The following is a 26,604-nucleotide window of genomic DNA, read 5'->3' on the forward strand; positions in this document are numbered from 1 at the left end:
AAAGTAGCTCTGAACTATTACTTACAATTGAAAGTGAAATTCTTCTTTAACATTATATTTTGTGAATCATGTATATAACTATGAGGAAACTGTACTATTAGTTTCTATAATATAATGATGACCTCTCTTAAAGAAAAATACAATTATAAAACAGTAAGACTGCTATTAAGTTGTGCATAGAACCAGTAATTGTGTCTTTAAGGCAAGTAAAAGATTTATTGAGTCTTGGTTAAAAGTAGATTGACAATGACATTAAAGAATAGAGTGTAATTTATTTGGTGCTACTTTGTAAATTCCTCAACATACAAATCATCTCACGATACCATATACAATATACTTTCAATCACAACTGAGCATAAAATAACTTGCAAATATCACATGGCTAGAACCAATATACAGTGATTATATTAAAAAAAAAAAAGAAAGAAAGAAAGAAAGAAATCTAGCAATTAAGTTAAGGTGCGGTAACTTTTCTTGAATAAAATATTAGCACCAGACCAGATAAAATGATCTAAAACTATCAGCCTTTCCCCTTCTTCTTAAATAACTAAATATAAACATGTCTTTCTCAGAGCACAAATATTAATTTGCAAAATTTGAGTCCTATAGTAGTTAATAGGTATTTTTTTTTCCTTTTGCATGTCTGTTTGGTTTTTTATTTTCCTGTAAGGAAAACTACAAAGTAAAACCTTTCACCGGATAGGGAAATCAAACAAATGGACCAATCTGATGGAGGCAAGTGCGGTCCTCGGTTAGCAATGCGTCCCGACCGAAGCGAAGGTGGACATCTCCCGGCGGATGGTACTGAAAGGCGAGAGTTCCAGCTCGGTGGTGTACTCGTTGTCGTTGTCGTCGCTGGTCACCGTGGAAGACTTCTGGATGCACGCCTCGCAGCAGCAGCAACAGCACTCCAGGAAGGCCCTGCTGAAGGGCCTGCAGAGGCAGAAGAGGAGCACGGGGGTCACGCAGGACTTGAAGAACAAAAGGAACTGGCTGATGATGTTGAGAAGGTCCATTGTCTGCTGAGAGACTCCGGTGGCCATGTAGGCCGTAACGATGTTGCAGATATTCTCGGGAATGATGCAAAACCCATACAAAATGGTCAGGGCCACCACGGTGCAGTTCATCTGGCTTTCCAGTTGGATCTGCCTCTTGTTCCCGCGGGTACTGGCTTTCTCCGCTTGGCGGATTTTCCTCGCCGTCACTAAAGAGCAGGTGATGGTGAACAGCGTGGGTAAACAAAAGTAACAACCAAAATACCACCAGAGCCTCGCACTGTCGTAGGTGAGCGCCAGGACGTAGATGGTGTCCGGTAAATCGGGAGAGATCTTTATAACACACCGTTCTGCGGGAGCTCGGTCACTGAACCCCAAGTCTTCCTTGCTCAGCTGGCGGAGGACAACTTCTGGAAGAGCCAGCAATAGAGCGCCGACCCATATCACAGCCAGTTTGGCGGTGGTTGAGGAGCAGTTTTCAATCATTTCGTAGTACATCTGTACGTTGGTGGCAGCACGGAAGCGGTCTATGCACAGTGCACACAGGGTGAAGGTAGTGACACCTAGAGAAGCCACCTAGAGAGGACATGGATGAGAGTTATTCTGTGGTTCTCAGAAAGCTGAAAGCACTTGGAAATACATACCTACTGCGGAGAGAGAAGTGAGAGGAGAGACAAGAAGAGGGAGGCCAGGCCGGGGGGCGGGGGGACGGTGGCGCGGGGGGGGGGGGGGGAAGGAGGGGATGGGAGATTCAACAAAGGGCCATGGGTAACTTGAGACGCTCATTGTAAACCTATGTACAGAAAAAAAATGTATAGTGCTTTGGGTGTTTACGGTGGAGATGTAGACAAAAAGAAAGGAGAGACAGGGAGGGAGAAAGAGAAGAGAGAGGGGAAGTATAAAACAAAGAATGGAAGAGAGGAAATGGAAGGAAGGAGAGAAAGTCAAGAAAGAAAGAAAGAAAGAAAGAAAGAAAGAAAGAAAGAAAGAAAGAAAGAAAGAAAGAAAGAAAGAAAGAAAGAAAGAAAGAAAGAAAGAAAGAAAGAAAGAAAGAAAGAAAGAAAGAAAGAAAAGAAAGAAAGAAAGAAAAGAAAGAAAGAGGAAGAAGGAAGGAAGGACAGAAGGAAGGAGGGAAAGAAGGAAAGGGAAAAACTACATAGAGCAGTAAAGAACAGAAAGATCAAGTCTGGTGTTATTTACAAATAAAATAGAATTCCATGATCATATTTTCTAATAATTTGCTGTGTGCACAGCAAGCTCTCAAGAGCTTATTGCTCCCAGCAAGCCAAATGAAAAGGAATCATCTTCAATTTTTTTCTAAAATGCAAAACAAAGCTCTTAAATATTGCTTTCAAAGTCATTCACTTATAGAAAATAAGAATGAAATTTTCCAGTAGCAAAAAAATCAATGAGAAAACAAATTCTAAGCAAGATAGTTTCCGTATTCTACCACTGTGTGTGTGTGTGTGTGTGTGTGTGTGTGTGTGTGTGTGTGTGTATGTATGTTCTTACTTGGTGTTTTCACTGGCTGGTCCTCTACCATTTATGCCATCCCTCTAATCCAACTTTTTGGGTGGATAATTGAAGATAGAGAGTGTTTTGGATATTTCTGTCTTGGATAGCTTCAAATTGAGTGAGGTCTTCAGATACAGTCCATCTTCCTATGTAGTTGGGATTACAGAGCCAATGGCACCCATGTTACGTTAGTTTTAGGTACAAGAATTGATTCAGGTTCCCAGGTCCCCAGAAGTAGGAGACAACAGGTGGCAGCCAAAGTGGGAGAAACTAGGACAGAGATTTCCCTTTGAATTTGGAATTCCCCCAATTTTGATGTCTTTGGGGGGGGGGGAGAGAAAGAGAGAGAGAGAGAGAGAGAGAGAGAGAGAGAGAGAGAGAGAGAGAGAAGAAAAACAAAGAAAAAAGTTCCCTGTGTGATAGGAGACACAGAGAATGAGAGAATGGAAAAGGAAAATAGCAAATTACAAGACCTTAAAATAATGTGGCACTAGGACTAGCATTCACACTATCTCTGTAGGAAAACAAAAAGCCATTTAAAATCACATTTATGTTTGCCTAGTAGAGGCAAAAATAAAAAAGAAACAAGTCCTCTCTGGGAGAATATACATTATAATCAGGACTCAGAGAAATCCCACTGATGAAATTCAAGTGAAAATCAGTTCAAAGAATGAAAAAGAAATCACAATATAGGAGAGACAATCAAACCCAATAGAGTTTTGTGCCACAGGAAATAATGTAGAGAAACAGACCTCACTAAGCATATGCATCATGGATGACATGTTTATCAAATTTAAAAGTACATCACCTACTGGAATGAAGTGCCAAAAATAGCATATACAAGTAACTTTAAAATGGGCATAAAGAAACCAGCTAGCATATTTAGATATCCTAGCAATAGGAAAATTTTAGCTCAGAAAACATTCTTACATGACCACAAAGAACAACACACAAGCTGGGTGCCAGTGGCTCATGTCTATAATCCTAGCTATACAGGAGACTGAGATCTGAACATCCTGGTTCAAGGCCAACTGGAGCAAGAAAATCTGAGTGGCTCTAGTTATCCACCAAAAGCCAGAAGTGTTGCAGTGGCTAAGTGATAGAGCACTAGCCTTGAGGGAAAAACAAACAAACAAACAACTCAGGGCTAGCACCCAGGCTCTGACTTCAAGCCTTAGGATCCGGAATACATACATACAAAAGAATGCATACACAAAAGGCACTGAAACCTAAACAAATCAACAATTAAATCAAAGAACAATTACTTGGTTCTCAACCATCACTACTCCCCCCCTCCCCCCCAAAAATAGAGTCCTACTTTTTCCACTCAGAGGCTTTTTCTGACATGTCCCTAATATAAACACACTATTAATTAAATATTAACCCAGTACCATCAATTCTGTAATAAGACACACAGAAACACACCTGACATAAACACACATGTGTTCATGTGAGGTGTGCTCAATGCTGGAGAAAGAGAGATGGATAGAAGATGGGGAATTCCTTTCTACAGCTCATCATGCACCACTGAGAGTTGAATGGTTCTCCAAGCCAAATATAAATACAGTAAGCATCTGAGGGCACCAAAGGAACTCAGATATTTCAGGGGAAATTTAAGGAATTTAATGTGGCGTACATGCAGTCATTATTTATATATCTGAGCAAGGCCAATGTAGAGATTGTAAAACAACAGTGAGGTTTCAGATAAAACACCATTTTAAAAGAAAAAACGTCCCTCGGTGAAGAAAAGACTTTGAGCTTTGTCTCCCCCCAACCCCAAATTGGTGTATACTTCCTCTCCCATGCCTGCTTGTGGGAATGTATAAGAAACATTTTAACAAGGGCAATCCTTGGCAAGAGAGTAAAAAAATACATTAGCATAATACTAATATCTAACTTTTTAGTGCTTGATGAGATCATGATGACAAAAGGAAAACCCCTTGTTTCCATTAACCTTGCTATCACTGTAACTGATATTAGTACCTTGGATACTGTATATACGTGTATTGGAACTAGGTAAGGGAAAGGGAATACCAAAATCAAGAGACAAAGGATAAAAAGACAAACTAATGCAACAGCCATACTTACAAAACTATATGGTGTAAACCAACTGTACAATTCATGGGGGAGAGAGGGGAATAGAGAGGGGAAGGGGGGGAAATGAAGGAGGAGGTAACAAGTTGGATAAGAAATGTACTCACTGCCTTACATAAGAAACTGTAACCCCTCTGTACTTCACTTTGACAATAAAGAAATGAAAAAAAAATAGAAAACCATTTGCTATGCAGTTTTAATACTTTCAGCACGTGTTGTTTATCTACTGCCTTCAAGCTGTCACTGTCCCCAGAGCTATGGCAACTTGCTGTGTGGGTTCTGAGAGTTCTGATGGCAAATACACTCTCCTCCTCCCACACACTACACATCACAGTGCTCCTACTTCTAATGTGGAAATGAGGACATAGCAGCCAGCTCATGACCAGACTTACATAGGTGAGTGGAGACCATCTCTAAAGAGGCACCTATAAGGTTTTAATTACATAAAAAATAAAACTGAAGAAACATGTGACTAACACAGCTCTAAATCAATACAAACGAACAACTCAGTTGCATTGAAAGCACAGTTCTTACTCTCCAAATTTCTCAGAACATGATACAAAATCATAAACAAAACCACCAACCTTATATGGATGGCAAAAACAAGCCATCTCAACATTCACTTTGTAATAATTCACATTGAAATTAATGAAGTTTTTATATCCTTGGAAATTTTTGCATCTATTCTCAGGACCTCAAACAATTCTAGGCAAGCTCTCTACCACTAAGCCATATTCCCAGCCCTCAAACAACTCTAAATATTAATGACAGCGTGGACAATTCCTTTCCTATCATGCATTTTGTAATGTCACTTATGACCATCCTTAGGGAATCTGGGAAAGGCGCCCATTCTCTGAAGGTCTACATCAAGAAGTACCGTGTAAAAATAACACTATTTCATTTTATAGATTTTTTTTCAGTTGTTACATTTCTATTTAAGCTTTGAATTTATTTTTGAATCTTTTCTTTTAAGCTGTAAGACCAGAAAAATACTTCAAACTATCCTATGCATACAAATCTTCAGCAAGGTTTTCTATGTAGTTTTCACTAAAGCAAATCATTGTATGTGCCTTTCTCTCACTATATACCCTGAGTCAGTCCAAAAATAGGAAGCTACCAAGTTTTTATGCCATGTATTCTTTTAAAAGTATGAATAGTGTTTCTATTAAAAGAAAACTGTAGTAGTATAGAAATACCAGAGGCTCTAAGAAGAGACACTCTGTTCAGAGCTTAGTACATCTATTCACTGGGGTGTCTAGCATTGCTTGAATCCAATACACAATGGGTAGCATGTTATACTGTAGTAATCTCCCTAATTATAAGTGTAGAGATCTTCAAGTACCTGGACTAATTACAAGTGTCAGCATCCCTACTTCCATGTGGGATGTGGAATATTTCATGACATGCAACAACAAATGTAGTCATACAGAATTGTATTAAGATGGGTGTGTTAGATTTCCTGCTCTTTAAATATCAAAAGCTGTGCTACATATCCACTTTTAATTACAAGATGTTTCCTGTCTCAAAGAGCAAAGCAACACTTTTCAGGTCCCATAGAGTCAATCTCACCAGAAAACAAAAGCCAGGAGGAATTTTAAATGTGATTCCTATTCTCCCTCTTATTCATGCAGGAATTCTTTTAACTGGATTTTATGTGAAGATGGTCAAAGCTTCAGATCTATTTTTAAAATCTCTAGTACAGAATGTAAACTTAAACATATTGAAGAAGATCTATAGTCTTCTTGACAAATCATGGATAGAGAGAACTTCCTTAGTTTCCCTACATACAATTTAAGAAACTCCATCCTCTTGTTTTCAAAGTGTACTTTGTTCCGATAGAATGCTCTTGAGGTAGGATCCAGCAAGGCATGAAGAAAGATCAGTTCAAGAGGTTCACAAGAACATCAGAAAATGTTGCCAAAAGAAAGTGAAGGAAGCTGGGCTGTGACCAATGATTTAGTCTGGAAGTTAGTTACTTTCAGCAATGGTGACTTAGACATGCAAGTTTTCTTCTGCCCACCACTTATTGTGTTATTAAATCAGATACCATCTGCAAATGCAGTCCTATGCTACATTCTGTCATGTGAAAGATCAAAAAAGATAAGAAGCCTTATTCGGTACTTGCTCAAGCAATTTATAGAAAGCTTTAGCATAGGTACATAGTTAGCAGAACACCTCAGAAATCCATAAAAAGATGATGAGGATGGCCTAGTTTCTGCCTACTCCAATATAAAATATATCCATGTAATTAAAATCCCTAAATGTTAAGATAACATGAGAAGATTTCCATCACAGTTCTTAAATATACTTGTTTATGTACGAACAGCCTGTTAACTTTTCTAACAAGATGAATGGTGCAATTATATGCAATTAGAAAACTGTATCATGAATGTTAGATCTTTTGCATTTAATGACCATATCTGATTGCTAAAATTCAGTATCACTATGAAATATGCTTTGGGGAGAGAGGTTGTTAAGTGTTGGTCTAGAGGGATCATTCCTTCAAGCAACATTCAGAGATGCAATGAGTAAGACACAAACTCTGATGAACTAAACTGAAATGGGAGGAATCATTGATAGCAACACCACCAGAAACTGTAAATGCTTTCAATAGACAGCTAATTGGTTGTCAAAATTAACATCAAAAAAATCTCTAAAAGCCAAAAAGGAAAGTTTAACGCTTGAGGGAAATACATCACTCATTTTGACAGGAAAATTCAGAAATGGCAAAGGAATCAAAATTTAAAAAAATCACTAAGACCTTTCTTTCAAACAACAATGTCCTGCTGTTCTTTGCATCCCAATAAAACAACAATAAAGCTCCTCCAGCTCTGTCCTGTGGACATCCACAGGGATACAGCCACCTCCAGCACTGTTGCAGCAGAAGTCTAGGCTTGAGTTTATACACAGGGAGCAGCAGTCCCAGTGAAAATGAAGGTTTTGGGGTGTCTCTTTGTGATCCTCCCCATACTATCTCTGTTCTTGTTTCTGTATCCCTACGGCTTTTTTTAATTCAGTTCCCAGGGGCAAAGTGAGTGCTGTATCAGCTCCGTCACTCATACACATACACACACACACACACACACACACACACACACACTCACTCACTCACACACACATGATTTTTGAGAAGCAGAGATAAGGAATACAAAATGTACCATTGTGCTTTCTTCTGCTGATTATGGTGAAAAAGATTCTGATCACACCATGTTTAGACTCTAAAACAGAATTTCCTTATTATCTCTCACCTGCTTCCCCTCACCCAACAGATAACTGTACCCATGCCATGGCTTATTACTGTCTTCTGAACAGATCTATTTTACTGTACCCAATTCCTGCCATGTTTCTATGGCTCCTCTGTCTCTGGGTCAAAGTCTTGTATTTGAGAATCAACTCAAGGAGTTAGGTTAGAGAGATTGAGAGAAGAATTACCAAGTATCTGCTAGGAAACTGACACAAATGTCTAATTCGCTTCCCAAAATAACCCTGATATAAATTTCCATGGTATGCACTTATTCTTTTAGGGGATCTGATCTAAATCTTTGAAAATACAATGTATGTCTTAGTCTAGTAGACCAGGATAATCTTATGGATCTAATGGTTTGAATTATATGCTAGCATCCATTCCAGGACAGAAATGAATTGTACTTACATCTATGGAATGCAAGGATGGTGCACAAAGGCAAAGAGGCCTTGAAGACCACTCAGAATTTTGTTCTCAATATCCTTTCTGTCATTGTTGATGTACACAGTAACCTTTATAAAGCTATAGGGATTTTCTTCTGTGAAGAAAAAAAATAGCTGAGAAAAGATGATCAGCTTTGGTTAGTTATACAAGTTTTTAATATTTGAATGTGTTACTTACAATTTCCCTTATATTCTGATGTATTTTACAGACAAAATTAATGCTTTGGTGTTCCAATATTTGCTAATTTTGAGCTTCATATGGTACTTGAGAATGAATAATAAGGGTTTAAATCACCCTAGTTATAAAAGAGCTCCATAATTATTTATACTTTAAAGGTTTTACTAACCCAAACTAATCAACTGAAACAGTTTATTCCTAATTACAACAATGGTGCCATTGACTCTGGGTGAAAAACCAATACATTTCACTTGACATCTAACACATCTTGCTTCAATGTCCTTAATAAGGAATTAGAATAACTATACACATGCACATTTTTGCCTTCACTATGGACCCAGAGAAGAAGATAAACCAATAGAAAAGAAGAAAAGAAATCCATATAAAAAAAGAGGAAAGAAAGCGATATAATAAAGGCCTTTAAAAATCTAATAACATTTTTGTGAATGGCTTCTATAGTTAACACTTCTATTTTTTTATGGAAGCAAACAAGAAGCAATGGACAGTCTGATGATGATGATGATGATGATGATGATGATGATGATGACAACGATGAGGACAATGATGATGATAAATTACCATAAGTGCATAAATAAATAGAGTCTACTACATGAAAATAAGTACAGTTCCTTGGCTAGTCCCTTAAATGTATGGGAAGAATGAATTAAGAAAAACAACCAAATCATGATAAGAACCATAGACATTTCCCAGCTTTTCAAATATTTTATCCCACTCTTAAATCTGTATGTATATCATGAATCCTGAGTTTCTGTTCAGCCATCGTTTAGCCAGTTTAAGATCACTGTTTTATGCAATTGAGAAATGAATTCATCCACACAGGTATGGGACAGTAACTACTGTGTGGAAAGACTCAGAGTGAAACTGTCTTCTTCCCCAGTGAGAAACAAAAATGGATTATTTTTCCTATCACAAGTTAGTTTAAAGATCAGTGCTTTCCTGGGTTTCTATTAAAAATAAAAGGAAAAGGAAAAGCATGATAATTAAGGTGGAAATGTAATGTATACATAAAGTTTTACTATTGGATTTCTTTGCTACCATTCAGGTTTCTAATTCAATGCAAACCTCAAGTCCCCCAGAAGGCTTGGGTGATACATACTCTGTATAATGCATGATATCGTTGTTCATTGACAGATGCCTTAGGAGAACATTTGCCTATGGAGACTTTGTTGGAACTAGTATTCCATTTCCCAGATGTTTACTACAGACAAGCAAGAAAGAAGAAACTCTTGCAAATCAAAGTGAACTTGTCAAAAGATAAAGCAGATTTCACAGAGCACAGTAGTATAACTCACAAGTAAATAGTATCCTTTTCTAAATTTTCTGGTACAAATCAGTGATGCCACGGTACTTCTAAGCATCATTTCCTTCCTGTGAAATTGAATCTACATGCTTATGTATATGAATAGAATATACTCGTTTTTATATAACAGGAAAATTCCTAACCAAGGTCATGAAAATTAGATGCTAACTTCTATTTTTCAGCTAATAAAATGTCTAATACATCTATTTATGTGTTGCCCTTTGTTTACAAGTAACCCTGGAAAACAAGGGCATTATTGTTAAGAAAATCCATTCATTTTGGTCATGAATGATAACCTATTGTGAGTCAGGGGTTACAGGACTAACAACCAGTCAGGAAGAAAGCAGGAGGAACACAGGGTAGAGTTTCCTTTGAAATTCTAAATGGCTTGAGCTTGTAATGCCTTTGGCTTCTTGCATTCTCAGTAGCTCCCAATTTTGTAGCACTTCAGGGGGTTCAGAAAAGAGATGATGCTTTTCCCACCAGTGGGAGGGCATGCTAGTTAAGAATCTCACAATTTACCAAATTGCAGTGAACGTGAGGACCTCTACCACAAGGTGTTCACTTCGGAGAACATGGTAGGATGGATAGATACACTTGGATCAGAATCCCCAAACCATCCAGGCACTGGTGGCTCACGCCTGCAATTCTAGGTACTCAGAAAGCTGAGGACTGAGGATCATGGGTCAAAACCCAGGCAAGAAAGTCTGAGACTCTTAGCTCCAATTAACCACTAGAAAACCGAAGTGGTGCTGTGGCTCAAAGTGGTAGAGGGCTAGCCTTGAGCAAATTAAAGCTCCGGGACAGAGCCTAGGCCCCCAGTTCAAACCCCACAACAACAACAAACAACAAGCCTCACAACAACACTGGGATGAAGTAGAATTCTTCATGATCAATCTTCCTCAAAGAGAAGCTTCCTATTCGATCAACATTGAAATTTAATCTAACAATCCATATATATAAAAAAATCCATTTATTCCTTTACTTACAATTTAATTTATATGAGTCTCAACATCATAAAAATATTTCAAAAGCGTCAATGATTGCCTATTATTTTTGCCGAATTTTTTCACTTTCTTTTCCCTTGCTTAAGTTTATCAGCAAGCACATATTAAAAATCCAATTTAGACTATTTAAAAGCTCACAAACTGTCTCCAAACTTGTCTTATCATACAAATACTTCTACCTCTCATGCTTCCAGATGGAATTAAAGCTTCCTTTCAACTATAACTTCTTTTAATGATTTCAAAAAAAATATTTAAAGTTAGTTTTTAAAAAGTGGGACAGTTCTGTGAATTCATATAATTTAAGCCTTTTTTTAATAATGGAAAATAAAATGTATTACAAATGAAATCTATCCAGGAAAACGTTATAAATATTACTGAAACATTTATTGCTAAAACTAAATACTGAGCAATTTTAAGTCATAAAATACTCATTTATAATTTTTATAGTACAGTATATTATTTTATAATAAAAATTCATTTAACTATAATTGTAAATTTGTCAAGGGTTCATTAATACTCAAATGCAAATGAAGGAAGATTAGTAGCACTTGTCCTAATATAATTGTAGGAATCAACCAGTCTAAACAAATGTTCATATTCAATATTTCTAAAAAAATTAGAAATTCATTTGGAAGGAGGTGATATTGATCAAGAGGTGACATTCAGATCATTGTATACATAAATTGTTTTGTTAAAAGATACCTCCTCTGTCCAGCTACTTAAAGATAATAAAAATTGGGGGGGAACGAATTAAAAAGAAATTCTTTTTGAATTGTTTATTACACCCAAGACTTAGTCTAGTTTTCAATCCTTGGTTCTATTATCATGCTCCTAAACCATTTCAAGGTAATCTGGAGTTCAAGTTTGCACCTGAGTCTTTCCATAGAAGTTGTGATGAATTTTCATCTACTTATCTTTCGATTACTGACAGTGATTTGCATGGTAGTGAATTCAAACTAAAAGTAAAATTATTTATAGTTGAGTGATTCTGATTTGAATGATAGTGAAAAATGATATTTGAAGATGAAATTTCTCAGCTTTAATCAAAATTCCACCATTAGTATTCCATTAAGGAAAGATTCTTTAATCCTCTTATGAGGATAAATATTTCTAATTCTCACATCCTGATGTGAATTAATTTATCAAAGGTATTTTCAGTCTGAGAAGAGATTTGATGGAATGACAGACAATAAAGGTAGAAAGAAATATTCTGAAAGCACGGAGTGTTAAAAACGAGGCCATATTAGCGCTTAGTAGACACAGACTTAATGAGAATGACTCATTTCAAGATGGTATCAAATCAACAACCTTGACCTCCTTAATATTATGAAGTAAAAGCTATACAACTGGGCAGAGAGATAGCATGTAAGACAATTGTAATGTTACAAGCTGAAAGAATTATGTCTCAAAAAAACAAAGCTTGTTGCTAAGATTTTATCCTCTGCTGAACAGAAATCTTATTTTTTTAAAAATATCTATACCTGTTGTGCAAATAGAAAGATTCTCTGTTTTGGATTACAGTAATTTTATTGTGTGCTCTATCTTGAAATTTTAGGTAAGATCATTTCCTCTGGCACAAACAATACTATTTTAATAACAATATTTAGGAGTTGGTCTTGGCAATAAACTTTGAGTTGGTTATGGGACTTTGGCAGGTCATTTGGGGAGGTGAAATGGCAGAAGCATTCCTTGGAGGATGGTGGGCAGAAGGGAAGTGCCAGAGACAAACCTTAGCTTGTAGCCATGTTCCTATCTCTGTTCCCCTATAGACTACAGTGCACTTCCAGTGTGACTGTGCTAAATCTGGCTGACATAACTGGAACCTTAAAAGCCCTAAGAAACTTAAAATGAATCTTCATTTGTGACTCTGTATTTGAGAGAGTAATTGAGTCCTCAAGAAACTACATTCACAATGTTTCCCTTTCCCACAATCTGCAAAATCATCTGAAGTTTTTAACTTGTTATCATCTTCTCCTAAGTCCTCTGAGCTCAGATTCAGTACTGTATATGTTTCTGACATTTTCAGGAAAAAAAGAACTCAATGTAATGTACTGTCACAACATTGCTAAAAATTACATATAAAATATGAAAAATTTAATTTACTTATGTCCTGTAGTTCATAAAGAATAATAATTATCAAGCAAAGATAGTCATTTTAGGGACTGATGCAGTTTCTATATTTTAAAAGAAGTTCCTAGCGCTTTCATGACTGTAGTTTTCACCTGAATTTTCCCATCTTTGGTCATAACCAAGAACAAATGTTAGCCAATCCATCCCTGGGCGAGTGCTGAACTTTCCTATTGCATTATTCAAACTTGTCTTTTCAATTATGAAGAACATTATATTACTTTTCCATACCTTTAATTTTAAAAAAGTTTACCAATGACATCTTTGGAAACTTTTGCCTTTTATTTTCTTCCATTCTCTTCCTACCTACCCCCAAATATACTGTCTCACATTGAAGAAAAGCCCAATAAACGTGTCATGAATGGACGGATGGTAAACCAGTAAATGTATGATGATAAAATAGAAGAAAATTTTATATATAATGAATTATGCAAATTATTCTTTAATAAGTTATTGCATACTGCTATTTTATATATAATACTTAGCAGTTTAGTTCTAAATAATAAATCTAACAAGGAAAGAAAGAAAAATACATATTTAGGTTCATAATTCTTTGACAGGCCTTAGAAAAATATGTAGTCTCATTTTAAGCAATAGTTAATGATTTGCAGTTTGAACTTCAGTATAGCAGATTTTATGTGTTATATAAGACCCAAATTCAATTACCTTAAACGTATACCAGTCAGGAATGAAGTTTCATTCCATAAAGAAAACAACTAAATAAAAACAACTATGAAACTGGTTTTCTTTCCTACAAGAGTCTTCAGCTAAACATTTCCACTTTATAGAAATGTAGAAACGATTACGAAAGGATTAATGGACAGTCATAAAATGTCTTAAACACATTCTCACAGATTGAGTCCATTTTTCCCCAGGAATATTACTAGTGACTTTCAAATTGCTCATAAAACTGCATGCTTCCACTTAAAAGTCCATCAGAATACCTAATGGCAAATCCACTAGTGGAAAAAAAAAATCAAGCATCTGCCATGACACATGTGCTATTACTCAAATGGGGGGGGGGGTTCAGAGGAATCTGTGCAGACTGTCATAGTTGCTGGCCATGCCATCTTTACCCTCTAACGCCCTTCATTTCTTCTTGTGATAGTGCTGACAATCAATTCAGCCATTTGAAAACCACTATTTTCAGGGCCATTGATCAGAGGCTTTTCCTCTGATCAGAAAAGATTAAGTCCCTGACCAGAAGTCCTGGTAAGAGATGGTCCTTTATTTACTCTTTACACTGACACCTGAATTGTGTCTCTCAGGTAAAAAAAAATACAGATATGCTTACCTTAAATTTACCTGAAGTGTTTTGCCATACCATAAAAGTGTGAGTTCTTTAAATAAGAACCCAGGTCATTCAAAACTCCAATTAAAGTTCAAAATAGAAGTCAATATTTACCAGTGGGTCTAGATCATATGAAATACTGACTGACTGACTTCTATCTATCAAGTAAGGAATACAGAAGAGTCCAGTTCCCATAAGCAATGCCTGAATTATTTCTTTTAAACATTGGTGAGATATTAGTTGTATGGTATGCTAGAGAGCTCTCCCTGCCAATCTCCTTGGGCAAGTCATACTTAGGCCTAGTCATCCAACTAACTAAATAACCAAGGAACTCTCTCTATCTCTTCTTTTCCTCTTTCTTTCTCTCTCTCTTTTCTCTGACCCCATTCCCTCTACTCCATTCCACATCCTTGTACACTACTGCAATGTGTGTGGAATACCATAATCCTGAAGATACCATAATCCTGAAAAAGAAAGAGAGATTTTATCAACTACAACGGCTTCTAGCACATTCCCACCCAGTCATATTAACTTTGTGAAACACCCTTGCTTGAGAAGAACCCTGGAAAGCAGGTGTTGTCTTTGACACACATAAATTTAAATAAACAGAAAATTTGAATTCAAATGGCAACAAATGTGTGTGTGCAGTTTCTGCTCAACACAATCTCTTATTTTTCTACATAAATCTAATTCCACTACATGCTTCAGATTTTGCTGACAGCCACTGGTAGGAAAAAAAATGGAGCTACAGTAGAACAGGAAAATGAACACAAGAGATGTGAAAGGAGAAAAATGTAAAAGTTAGTTGTTATGAACTGTGTATAAAATTTCAAATTAACAAAAAATTAAGAATAATGTCATGAGAAAGGCTAGCCACATTTCTCAGAAAAGTTCATCCTGTATTATAATCAGTAAGGTATTATCAGGCATAAAACAAAAAGTAAAGAAAAGAAAAACACAAAATAAACCAAGCACAGTGGCTCACACCTGTACTCTCAGCTATGGGAAGCAGCGATTAGGAGGATCAAAACTTTGGCTAACTTGGACCAAAAATTAGTGAGGCTCCATCTCAATCAATAATCCAGGTCTAATGTCACATGGCTGTGATCCAAGACGACTCAAGAAGCTGCAGGCAGGAAAATATTAGTCTGAAGCCAGCCCTGGACAAATCTTATCTGAAAAAACAACCAGAGCACAAGTGAGCTATGGATGTAGCTCATTCAGTAGAACACTCAGAGACCTGAATTCATACTCCCATTCTACCACTAAAACTACCCCTCTCCCCAAATAAGATAGCAATAAGGAAAAAGTGAAAAAGGCAAAATAAAGAAGTGCACAAAGACAAACCCAAATGTCAAACAACTTTTAGTAAGTCTTGAGGTAAAGAAGCCCTAATAGTTTAGGGGAAATTTCCCAATTGGAGAAAAAGTCTGAACAAACATATTATATTGGCAATGCCTTACCAACCTTACACATTTTGTGACTTTCAGAACATAAAATGCATCCTGTGAATTGATCACTTGAATTGTCACATTCAACTAAAGAACGAAGGGAAAGAGGGAGGGGGGAATGAAGTGAATGTTGGGTCCTCTTTACCTTCGTTCAGAACACTTCCCCATAGCCACTGCAAACCCTAGAACATCTCATAGCGTCAGTTGACATCATTGCCTCAGCTACACCACAGTTGACTGTCTCCCTTTGCTCTTCCTTCCCTACTAGGTGCAGAACCAAGAAAGCATGCCCTAGTAAACATCATACTCCTATCACTCTCCACTTCAGGATATGCTGTTTCAGTAGCCAACACACAAGTGTTGCACCCTATGTGAGCACAGCAGCACCTCCTGCAGGCAGCACAGGTGCATTTTGAGATTGGAACTTGAGTTCTGGTCCTCAGCAGTTAGGAAAAGAGGAAGCTGACACTATGGAACTCTGTTTACACAGCTTGTTGAAACATTATGAGATTATTTCAGAAAAATATAAATCAGGTAGGACTGTTAAAACATAGTATGTTGCCCTTCACAACTCTAACAGTAAAAAGTGTTCATTGTAAAAACGTATAATATAATCTAGTTTCTCAAGGTAAAAAATTATGTGCATTTTGTCAAGCTTGTTTATTTTTTCTAGAAAAAAAATAAATCCTGGTACTATTAACTGAAAAACTGAGAGGGCTCTAAAATTTAGGAGAAAAACAAACTATAGAAACAAACTATAGAAAGTAAACTGAGTGATAATAAAGACAGTAAATTAAAACAAATGCCTATCAAATATCTTTTACAACCCTTAGGTCTCATGGCACTAATCTAAGTTTATAATTTTTGAATTTGATAATTCTTTTCAAATTCTTTTTAAAGATTACACCCCTCCCCAGAAAAAGGCCTGATAATTCCTTCTTTACCGTTTTTTTTTGTCTCTCAATTGTTTTTCTATCTAATATATAAAGATGTCTATAAATCTAATATATGTCATTGAGGCAAACCAATACACATCCCCTCATCAGGAACCTCTTCTGCTCAACATTTCAGTGTATTCTTCATCTCCTTCTTGCGTAAGTCAATTTCTTCTTCATTCTTAAAAAGAAGAGAAAGCTAAAACTGAAAGGTAGAGAGCCAACGAATATAAAATAGTGAATAACTCGCTAACATAAATTCAACTACTGCCTCTTTCAATTCAATGAATTATACACCCCCAAAGAAATGTGGACATTCCATCTTGGAAACAGAAGTCTTGCACTTTGGTAAAACAGCAACCGCTGATTTAGTAGCCACAAGAATGATTGTGCATCTGATCCCTGTCAGCTAAACAGAAGGTCTTCTTTACTGTCTTCTGCTTTGGTCTTCTAAGTAGGTACTGTTCTCTGTTTACTCACTCCCTAGCTGTAGGCCCTGGAACAATGTTGAACACGATGTTGACTGGCCCTGGTGCCAGACAGGATCAGAGGCTCTGGAATATTTACAGTTTCCCTTCTTCTGCTTCCATAAATGAAAAGGACAGTCTGAATGGAGAAAATCAAGGGGCCAGCTGGCTAAAAACATTACTGGCAGCAAAGCACTTGGGCCCCTTCCAAGAGCTGGTGTTTAAAGAGAAGCCATTTACAGAGCAAATCCTAACAACCTCAGGAATGGCTCAGGACCTTTAGCTATAGCATGAGGTTAGAAAGTCTTACTCAAACAATTCACACTTCCAAACTTTGGAACCTATTACATGTCTCTTTCTCCCTAAGCAGCTTAGTAGTTTCATAATAAATGTCTCAAAATAGTAGTCCTTCACACACACCCACAATAAAATCACAATTACTTTAATAATATTAAACAGATTCTGTGTGATGGTAGCTAGTACTTATTTTTACTTAAAATCATTCATACAGAAAGAGATGAAAGAAAATAAGTTTTAAGGAATTCAGAAGGAAACACAGAGAAACAAGAAATGGCTTAAGAATTTAAATAGAGTAGTCTGGATGACAGCCAGATACTTAAACTAATTTAAGAGGTTATTAATATATCATGAAGACAGCTGATGAAGATTTCCTTTAAAGAAAAATAAATTACTCCGACTTTGGCCATAAATTTTTTTCTAAAAAACAGAAGAAAAGAAAGAGAGGGGGGGGGGAAGGAAGGAAGGAAGGAAGGAAAGAAGGAAGGAAGGAAGGAAGGAAGGAAGGAAGGAAGGAAGGAAGGAAGGAAGGAAAAGCAAAAGCAGTAGTCTTCCTTGGAGGAAGAAGGGGAGAGGTGGAGCATATTGATGACACAAGAAATCTAGTCCACAAGTGCTAATGATATCCTTTTACATTTTGATTTGCGCTGTCAGGCTCTGAAGAGGACAACCACTGAACTGGCCCTTATCTAACCCCTGTTTCCTCTCTGGTGGGTGGCAAATTAGAACTACACATACTACCATATTCAGAGATCTAGATTTATAATCTAGATAATTCTATACAAGGTAAGATCACGTTTCCCAGTTCTAGAAGAAATTGAAGGTTATTCAGCAAAGCTGCCTGTGTATGTGTATATATGCATAGTATATGTGTATATACACCCCCCCACACACACTATATATATCAGTGTGTACATAAATGGTTGGAAAAAGGAAAAGGAGGAATGGAAGAGAAACCCATAGAAAAGCCCCAGGGGTCCAACCAAGTAGGCGCACCCAGCTGCACTTGTTTGATGCTCTATAATCCTGGGAATGAATGGCGCCAGTAGCTTGAGACCCCCTCAGAAGGCATGATTACCTCGATATAGGGCACGATCTTGCAGGAAAAGTCCTCCAGCAGCCATTTCTTGGTCAGCTCGTGGAAGATGACGAGCGGAAGGCAGAAGAAGATGATGAGAAAGTCCCAGAAGGCCAGGTTGGCTAAAAGAGAGTTGGAGATGCTGCGCATATAGTAGTTGTGGCACACGATGCACATCACGGCCAGGTTGCCAATGATGCCGGTCCCGAAGATCACCACGGACAAACACATGACCGCGTAGGCTCCGTACGACTCCTGGGTCAGAGGGTAGAAGGGATTCTTGAGTTTCAAACGACGGCTTGTGCTGTTCCCCCGGCGGGGACCCCCACTTTCGTGGACCTCATCATCCAAGGACCCATTTTGGGGCAGAGCCCTTCCGGGGGGCGCGACTGTCCTCCCTTCGTGCCCTAGAGGTCCGCTGGGCGGCTTGGGAGGAAGTTCGTGGTGGGAACCCTGGAGTCTCGCAGCTCTCCTCGGCCAGTAGAAAAGATCCCTGGCCCCGGGCTCTGGTTGCACACTGTGCTCCTGGCTTCGTCGTCGGGGATTGCCCGAGTCTCTGGGACTCCCCCCTTCGTCTTCAGAAGTCTGCAGGTAAAGTTGAAGATCCGTGGGATCCCCTCTCCTCAAATTTCCAGGACGCTCCTGACCGCGGGCACTTTTCCATCTCCAGATGCCAGAGGACCTCGTGGGAGGTCCCGAGAGTCGAGGATCAGGCGCCTCCGCCCCGTGGTCCGCACCTGGGGCCACAGGTTGGTCCCAGGAGGGCGCCACGGGCACAGCCGCCTTTAGCCCTTCTTCCGTGGGCGCACGGATTCGCGGGATGTCGCTCTCAGCATTTCCCGGCCCCCAAGCATCTCTGCTGAGACGCTGGATCCGGGGGGAACAGCTCTCCCCAAGACACGTCTGGCTCCCCAGGACAGAAGAGACACCCACCCTGAGCAGCAGGAGAAGCAGCAGCAGCGACGAGGTGCGAGCGAAAGGCGCGCCCGGGGCCCGCATGGCTTGGCGAGGGCGCACCAGGCAGCCGGGTTCTGGCTTAGGACCGACACCTGCTGCCTAACTCGCGGCTGAGAGTTAGACACATGTCCCCACTCACCCCCGCCTGGACAGCGGGGAAGAGACGGCCGCGGAGAGCGTGGGGGATGGGTCTCGGGAGTCAGAAACACATCCTTACGAGCCTTCCTCGGTCGATCGGCGTGCTGGGGCTTTTCCGCGGCCAGCTGCAATCCAAGCTCTGTGCACCCCTGAAGGTTCTGGGAGAAAACAGCTGCTCCGAGTGGCTGACCTTGAAAAGTTGCAAACAACACCTGATTGTTGATTACGGCGGCGACTGGGGGCAAAGACCGGACGAAGCCCCACACGCTCCTCCCCGCCCCTGGGTGGTGGCTGCCTTCTGGTGACAGTTGCTTCGCTTAGTTACATCCTTTCCTTCACTGCTTGATCCAGCGGCAAGCCGAGGTCTCTAGAGGGCTGGAACAACAAATCGCCCACTCCCGCGCCCCCCGGGTGACTGGCAGGCGCAATCCCACTCCCAGCTCTCTGGGAACAGGTTGCACACAGACGCCGGAGTGGTAGCACCTGGCAAACTCCTGTCCCACCGAAGTCCGGACACTTTGCGGGCTACTGCTGGCCAGAAGCAGCCAGATTCCCAATCCGAGCCCACTGTTAAAGTTGTGGACGGCGCCGGCGGCCCGGCGACCTGCCCCAGCGGAGCTGGGAGCCACTGCACGGGGAGAGGGCACGGCCCGCCTGTGGGCAGCGCTGCCCGCCTCAGGAGCTTGTCACTGCCACAGAGGGCGCAGCGCAGCGCGGCACAGGCGGGGAGTGCGGTGCCTGGAACCGCCGCCTGGGGCGGGCGGGGGGGGAAGGGGAAGAGGGGAAGGTGAGGGGGGGGGGGGTTAGCGGGAGAGGAAGGGGAGGAGGTGGCCCAGCCTCCCCGCACCGCCCTGGCCACTGCGCGCGCGCCCGCGAGACCAGCCACTCCCCGCCGCCCCCTCTCCCTCCTCCTCCTCCCTCCTCCTCCTCGGAGACTATCTGGCTTGTGGGGAGACGGGATCCCCAGGTGGTTCACCACACACGACCCCTCAACACACACACACACACACACACACACACACACACACACACACGTTTCATTCAAGCCTTTTGTAGCAGCTTTCACTCAGAACTGGGAGGGGCCAGGGAGCTAGGGCGGAGACACCGAGCCTGCGCCGCCGCTGGAGACCAGGGACTGGGCTGGGGCGGGTTCCCGGAGGACTGGGAGCCCGGAACCCCTAAGGGGTGAGATTCGAAAGGGGTGGGTGGGGCGGAGCCAGTGTAGGCGTGACCCAAAGGCTAGAAATGGGATTACCCAAGCTAGACCAGCTCCCGTTTACAACCAGCTGAGGCTGGTGCGCATGCACACGCCCCTAGTAAGGTGAGGCTATAGAGATTAGACCAGAGGGGAAGAGAGAGCGATGGACGCTTCACGTCTAGGGAATGAGATGGGGAGCAGCGTGGACATGCTCAGATTGAACCCTTTACCTTTAACACTAATTTAGGAAGCAGCCAACCACACAGGTTAATTCCATCCATCTAAGGAGGGCACAAGGAAAGCAGTTTCCTCCGCGCCTCTGTGTGTGTGTGTGTGTGTGTGTGTGTGTGTGTGTGTGTGTGTGTGTGTGTGTGTAGGATGGATTATTTAAACAGAACTAACAGCACTTCCACGTAGTCTTTATACTATTCCCACTCCCCCGTGAGGCCATTATCCGAGCCATGTATCCGAGAAAACAGAAGAAAATGATAGCAGAAGGCAGAAACTCTTCAGTGGCAACTGACCACCACAATAAAATGAACTGATCTTAAATGCAAGAGGATGTGAGCAGAACATGCTAATTGTGATCAGAAGAATAAAGGCTCCCAAACAGAGGTACTCATTCCTGATCCCAGGAGTCCAGTTAGAGGGCAAATGGGACTTTGGGGATGAGATGCGGCTGCCAGTCCTGGGAATGAAAAAGTGCAGTGGATTATCCAGGAAAGCACGTTGTGTTCCCAGGAGTCCCTGAGACCTGCCGAAAGGAGGGCAGAGCAACAAGTTATGTGAGCCAGCTCTGAGAGCTGTAGCAGGGAAGAAGGGTGTTGCTACCCCTAGGAGATGTGTGACCTGCCTAACTATGGATTTGTGTTTTCACACACTGACTTGGTAGTTATTTGTTGCAACAGCAAGAGTAATCTAATATACAAGGCAATCTGGAACTATAGACAACAGATAGAAAATATAAACTACAAAAATAACTCCAGAAAAAAATTAAGAAGCTCAATCAAAAGTATGATATTAAAGAAACAATCATTTATCAATAGCACTAATGAGAAAACACTAGAATTCAGCATGACCTAAGGAATAAATGTACACTTGTATAAAATGAAAACAGAATACTTTAATATCCAAATCAGAAAAAAAGAGAAACATTTGTAGGCTATACTAAGACCAGTATTCAATATTTACAAAAAAAATCTAGTAATAGACAAAGAAAAATAATACTTAATTGAAAATGATTGACAAGGAATGGGATCAGTAATTTCACCAAAGAGAAAAATTACATGATCCATAAAGATATAGAAAGTTAGCTAATAATTCGAAAACTCTAAATTAAAACACAGGAGAAATTGAACCCCATTAGACTGGCAAAAATCAAAGAGAATGGCAACAGTTAATTGAGCAAATAGGAAGAAATGGGAACTCTCAAACTCTGCTGTTGAAAGAAAGAGTAATTTATTAATACCTTAAAACACTGAAGGTTTATATGTTCTGAGAACATAGCAGACCTAAAGACAGTCCTGTTGTAGCTTTGGATTATAGCAACATTATTAAACCTCTAAACCTCTATAATTATTCTTCAGACTAAAGTGTATACAATGTCAATATGGGAATAGAAATTTTAATAATATTATGGAATAAAAGGTACTGGGTGTAGTGGCCAGACCTGTAATCCTAGATATTTGAGAGGCATAAATAGGGGAATTATGATTTAAGGGCAGCCTAGGCATAAAAGTTCACAGGACTCCATCTCACTAAATAGCTGGGTAGGGTAGCATGTGACTATCACCCCCTGCAACAAGAGAAAGCATAGGCAGGAAGATTACAGCCCAGGCTGACCTGGGCATAAATGGAGACCCTACCCGAGTTCAATCCCTAGTATTGAAATACACACACACACACACACACACACACACACACACACACACCACACACCCCAAAAATAAATAAGTAAATAAAACCCAGACTTACATGTATGAACCAGACTGCATCCCAGAAACATAGCATATATAACTGACTGAATTTCAACAGCTTAAACTTACTATGTCACATCTGTGTAGCTTTCAAGATGTATACAAAACAATCTAAGCCATATTTTAAATCCTAAAAGATATATAAATGGAGAATACACAACTTAACTTCAGCATATCAGCCAATTCAAGAAATATGGGAGGAAACCTCTGCACAAACTGTGATATTTTGTTTCTTTAGAAAGGATGCAGGAAGATGAAATCTGGGTTAATTGTGGGATGGGGGAGAAGGGTTGCCAAAATAAAGCCATTATGATAGTCCCTCCCTCTCCTCTTATTATCTTGACCTCTAGGTTATATCATATGTACAAGCAGTTTTTCTCTTCATTTTTACTTGACATAACCTGAATCTGTCACAGAGTTGGACCCCGACTCAGAAAGGGATTGGGAGTAAACAAGGGAAATCTCTGGATCCACCTTCTGGATGCTGCAGTGCAATTTAATCCATGCATGGCCTGAGCCTGGCCTCTTTCTCACAGAGTCCGGAGCTGGAGGAAGGGCTGCTGGGTGTGTTTCCAATGAGACCTCTCTGTTCATCAATAGCCCCCCACTCCTCCATTTAAATAATACTGCCCAACTGGCTCTATAATTAAGGACTTTATTCTGGCAACCTACAAACACACATGGAGAACATTTATTGAGACACAGTTTTGTCACCTTTAAATCAAAGACACAAATACCTCCCTTTGACTCTGCCCACCCAGTTGTTAGGTGGATTAATTGACTCTGAAAAGACAGCATAAAGTAGGAAATAGTCAGAGTTATAGTTGCTTCAAGGTTTGTTACTGTTTAGTCATTAAATATTCTTACATGCCATTAAGAACTTACAAGTCTTGAAGGAGAATAAGCTGGATCAATAAACTTAGAAAGTAACAGGCTTATTTTATTTAAAAATTTAGAGTGCATTCACTGCAGAAAGAAAAACAAATGTCTTACAAATGTTGCCCAAAGCTTTTCTCAGCTGTAAGTATAATTTTTAAATGGGAATGGTGACAGCTAATCTATTTTTGCAGTTTGCACTTAAAAAATAAAGATGGGAAAAGAAGTTCACTGGTTACTGAGTGGTGGAGAACTCTGGCCATTTATCTGTACATAAAGTCGTGACTTAAACATAGAGTTTTCTCTGTGTAAGCATTCTAGAGGGGTTATAATACACAATATTGATTTTTCTTATAAAAGAAAACATGTAAAATATTACCTGCCTTGGCATTTCTATAAAAATGATGACCTTTCTTTGTAGTGTGATGAGTTGAAAGAAAACATATTATGGATTAGAAGAAATGACTATATCAAGCTTTAAGGTACATCATTAAACAGGAAAAGTTTTACCCACAAATCAATTCTCCTCCCAATATTTTCTTTGTGCTTCTGCTTCAGAGAATTACAAAAGATTGTGTTTCCAAAAGTAAAAGGACCATTTTTCCAAAAAGAAAGCACAGTATGCTACAAACAGATTTTATTTTCTAAGGCTCAACTTTTTAAAAATTAAACAACAATAAAACAAAATAAACAAAAATAATATTCTGTGATTACAAATTCTTTCTGTCCTTGAATTACTAATTTTAATTCTGGAAGACTCCATTATCAAGCTAGTCTGGCCCTTATCTTTTAGCACATATGAAGCCTGATTAGATTTAAGGGGAACAGGGATTATTCTTTTAGGGGCTCTAAGTGAACATTGCTCTGTTTTTCTTTAAAAAAATCAAACATCAGAATTATTTAGTACTTAAAAAGAAAGAACAATAATTCAAATAGTCCTTTGTTCATGTCAGAAAATAATGTGGCTCTTGAACTGTATACAATATGTTTGGACCCTAGCTTTATCATTATACTACTGGTCAGAGCCAATTACTCGAAAAGAAAAAGAAAGAAAGAAAGAAAGAAAGAAAGAAAGAAAGAAAGAAAGAAAGAAAGAAAGAAAGAAAGAAAGAAAGAAAGAAAGAAAGAAAGAAAGAAAGGAAGGAAGGAAGGAAGGAAAGAGAGAGGAAGGGAGGAAGGAAGGAAGGAAGGAAGGAAGGAAGGAAGGAAGGAAGGAAGGAAGGAAGGAAGGAAGGAAGGAAGGAAGGAAGATGGAGGGAGGGAGGGAGAGAAGGAGGGAGGGAGGGAGAGAAGGAGGGAGGGAGGGAGGGAGGGAGGGAGGGAGGGAGGGAGGGAGGGAGGGGAAGCAAAAGTTAATCAGCAGGCTGAGAATGTGGCTTAGTGGTAGAGTGCCTGACTAGCATGCTTGGTTCGATTCCTCAGCACCACAAAAACAGAAAGAGCCAGAAGTGGCACTGTGGCTGAAGTGGTAGAGCACTAGTCTTGAGCAAAAGGAAGCCAGGGATGGTGCAGGGATGGTACTCAGGCCCAGAGTCCAAGCCCCAGGACTGACAAAAAATAAATAAATAAAAGTGAATCAGCATATATGCAACCAAATGTTCACACATTTCTGTGGCTACAAATGCTTGAGAAATGGAGCTTCACTTTTCTAAATGATAATTCATTGAGGAACATATAATTTGACACTCACCAAGCCTTGAGCCAATAAAGATGCCAGGCATGATCTGAGACCAGAGATCAGGATTTGTTCTGTCATGACTCCTCAAGTGGTATATTTTCTTCTAGCAATTAATTAATTTGCTTTAGTTCTATGTCTTATAAACACATAGCCAGCAGAAAATTCCAAGAATTTTCCTGAGGGGAGATAACATTAGCAATAAGCGTTTATTTTTCTTCTTTGCCTACAACTTGGGTCCAAGGTATAGGTGTTATCCACAAGATTTCTCTTAAAACTCTCTAGAACAAACCATTCTCTGTGTGACAGGCTGATACTTGATATGACCCAAATACAAAAACAAGCCAAACTACATATGTACCAATCAGTACCAAACACAATGTATGTTAATACATTTGACTATAAATTAATTTTTATACACAGAGCTAGTGAGGCAGATCATGTCTTTACCTCTCTCTTTTTCCCCCCAGTCCTGGGACTTGAACTCAGAGCTTGAGCACGGTCCCTGGCTTCTTTTTGCTCAATGCCAGCACTCTACCACTTGAGCCACAGGGCCACTTGCAGCTTTTTCTGTAAATGTGGAGCTGAGGAATTGAACCCAGGGCTTCTTGCATGCTAGGCAAGCGCTCTACCATAGGCCACATTCCCAGCCCAGATCATGCCTTTCTCTAGGAAAAGTAAAAGGTTGATATAGTTCGGAGGGATTTTGAAGAGAATGCACCATAGATCTGGCTTTTTTGGCAACCTATTAAATTTTAACTGCAGTGGGGGAAAGAAAATCACTGAAGACATCTAAGCCTTGAGTCTTCACACTTGCAGCAGCCATTTTCTTGATTCATAGTTGAAATATAAATGGTATCATAACAAGTTTTGCCTCATGAGAGTTATAAAACTTTATCGTAAAGACTGGTCAACAAAAAGGAAAAAAAAATCCAGTATAATTTTTTGGATTGGTTTTCCTTAGCTTTGTAGGATGTTCTATACAGAATATTTTCTTTGTTGGTTTTATATTTATTTTTAATGCCCAAAGGACATAGGGAAGGTGTGTCTATTATCACTGCAACCAACTGACAGTTATTATAGAAATTTTAGTTTTTGTTTCATTTTATAACATTTTAAGTATTTATGCAAAGGGTTTCAGTTTAACCTGTCATTGCATAAGTACAGTTCATGAAAATGTAACATGTGGTTGACTGTATTCAAATTAGTGTTTGTATTTTTACTTTTCTACAGACATCTACTTATAAACTGGTCACAAACTTATACCTTCTTCATGATATCAGCATCGTTCCCTGATCATCCATCCATAGAAGTTGGAGAAGTTTTTGTTTAAGTTTTCAG

At 39.5% G+C, this 26,604-nt stretch overlaps 1 protein-coding gene across 1 annotated transcript; it reads right to left on the minus strand.

The window, feature by feature from the left end:
- Positions 1-293: 293 nt before the first annotated feature.
- Positions 294-19,442, minus strand: Gpr37 (G protein-coupled receptor 37). Its single transcript, XM_048337911.1, has 2 exons — positions 18,444-19,442; positions 294-1,571 (listed from the first exon to the last, which is right to left on the minus strand). Exons 1-2 carry the CDS (start codon positions 19,440-19,442, stop codon positions 753-755), a joined length of 1,818 nt encoding a protein of 605 aa, XP_048193868.1. The 3' UTR covers positions 294-752.
- Positions 19,443-26,604: the final 7,162 nt, after the last annotated feature.

This window comes from Perognathus longimembris, chromosome 2, assembly GCF_023159225.1.
Source record: "Perognathus longimembris pacificus isolate PPM17 chromosome 2, ASM2315922v1, whole genome shotgun sequence".
Lineage (NCBI taxonomy): Eukaryota > Metazoa > Chordata > Mammalia > Rodentia > Heteromyidae > Perognathus > Perognathus longimembris.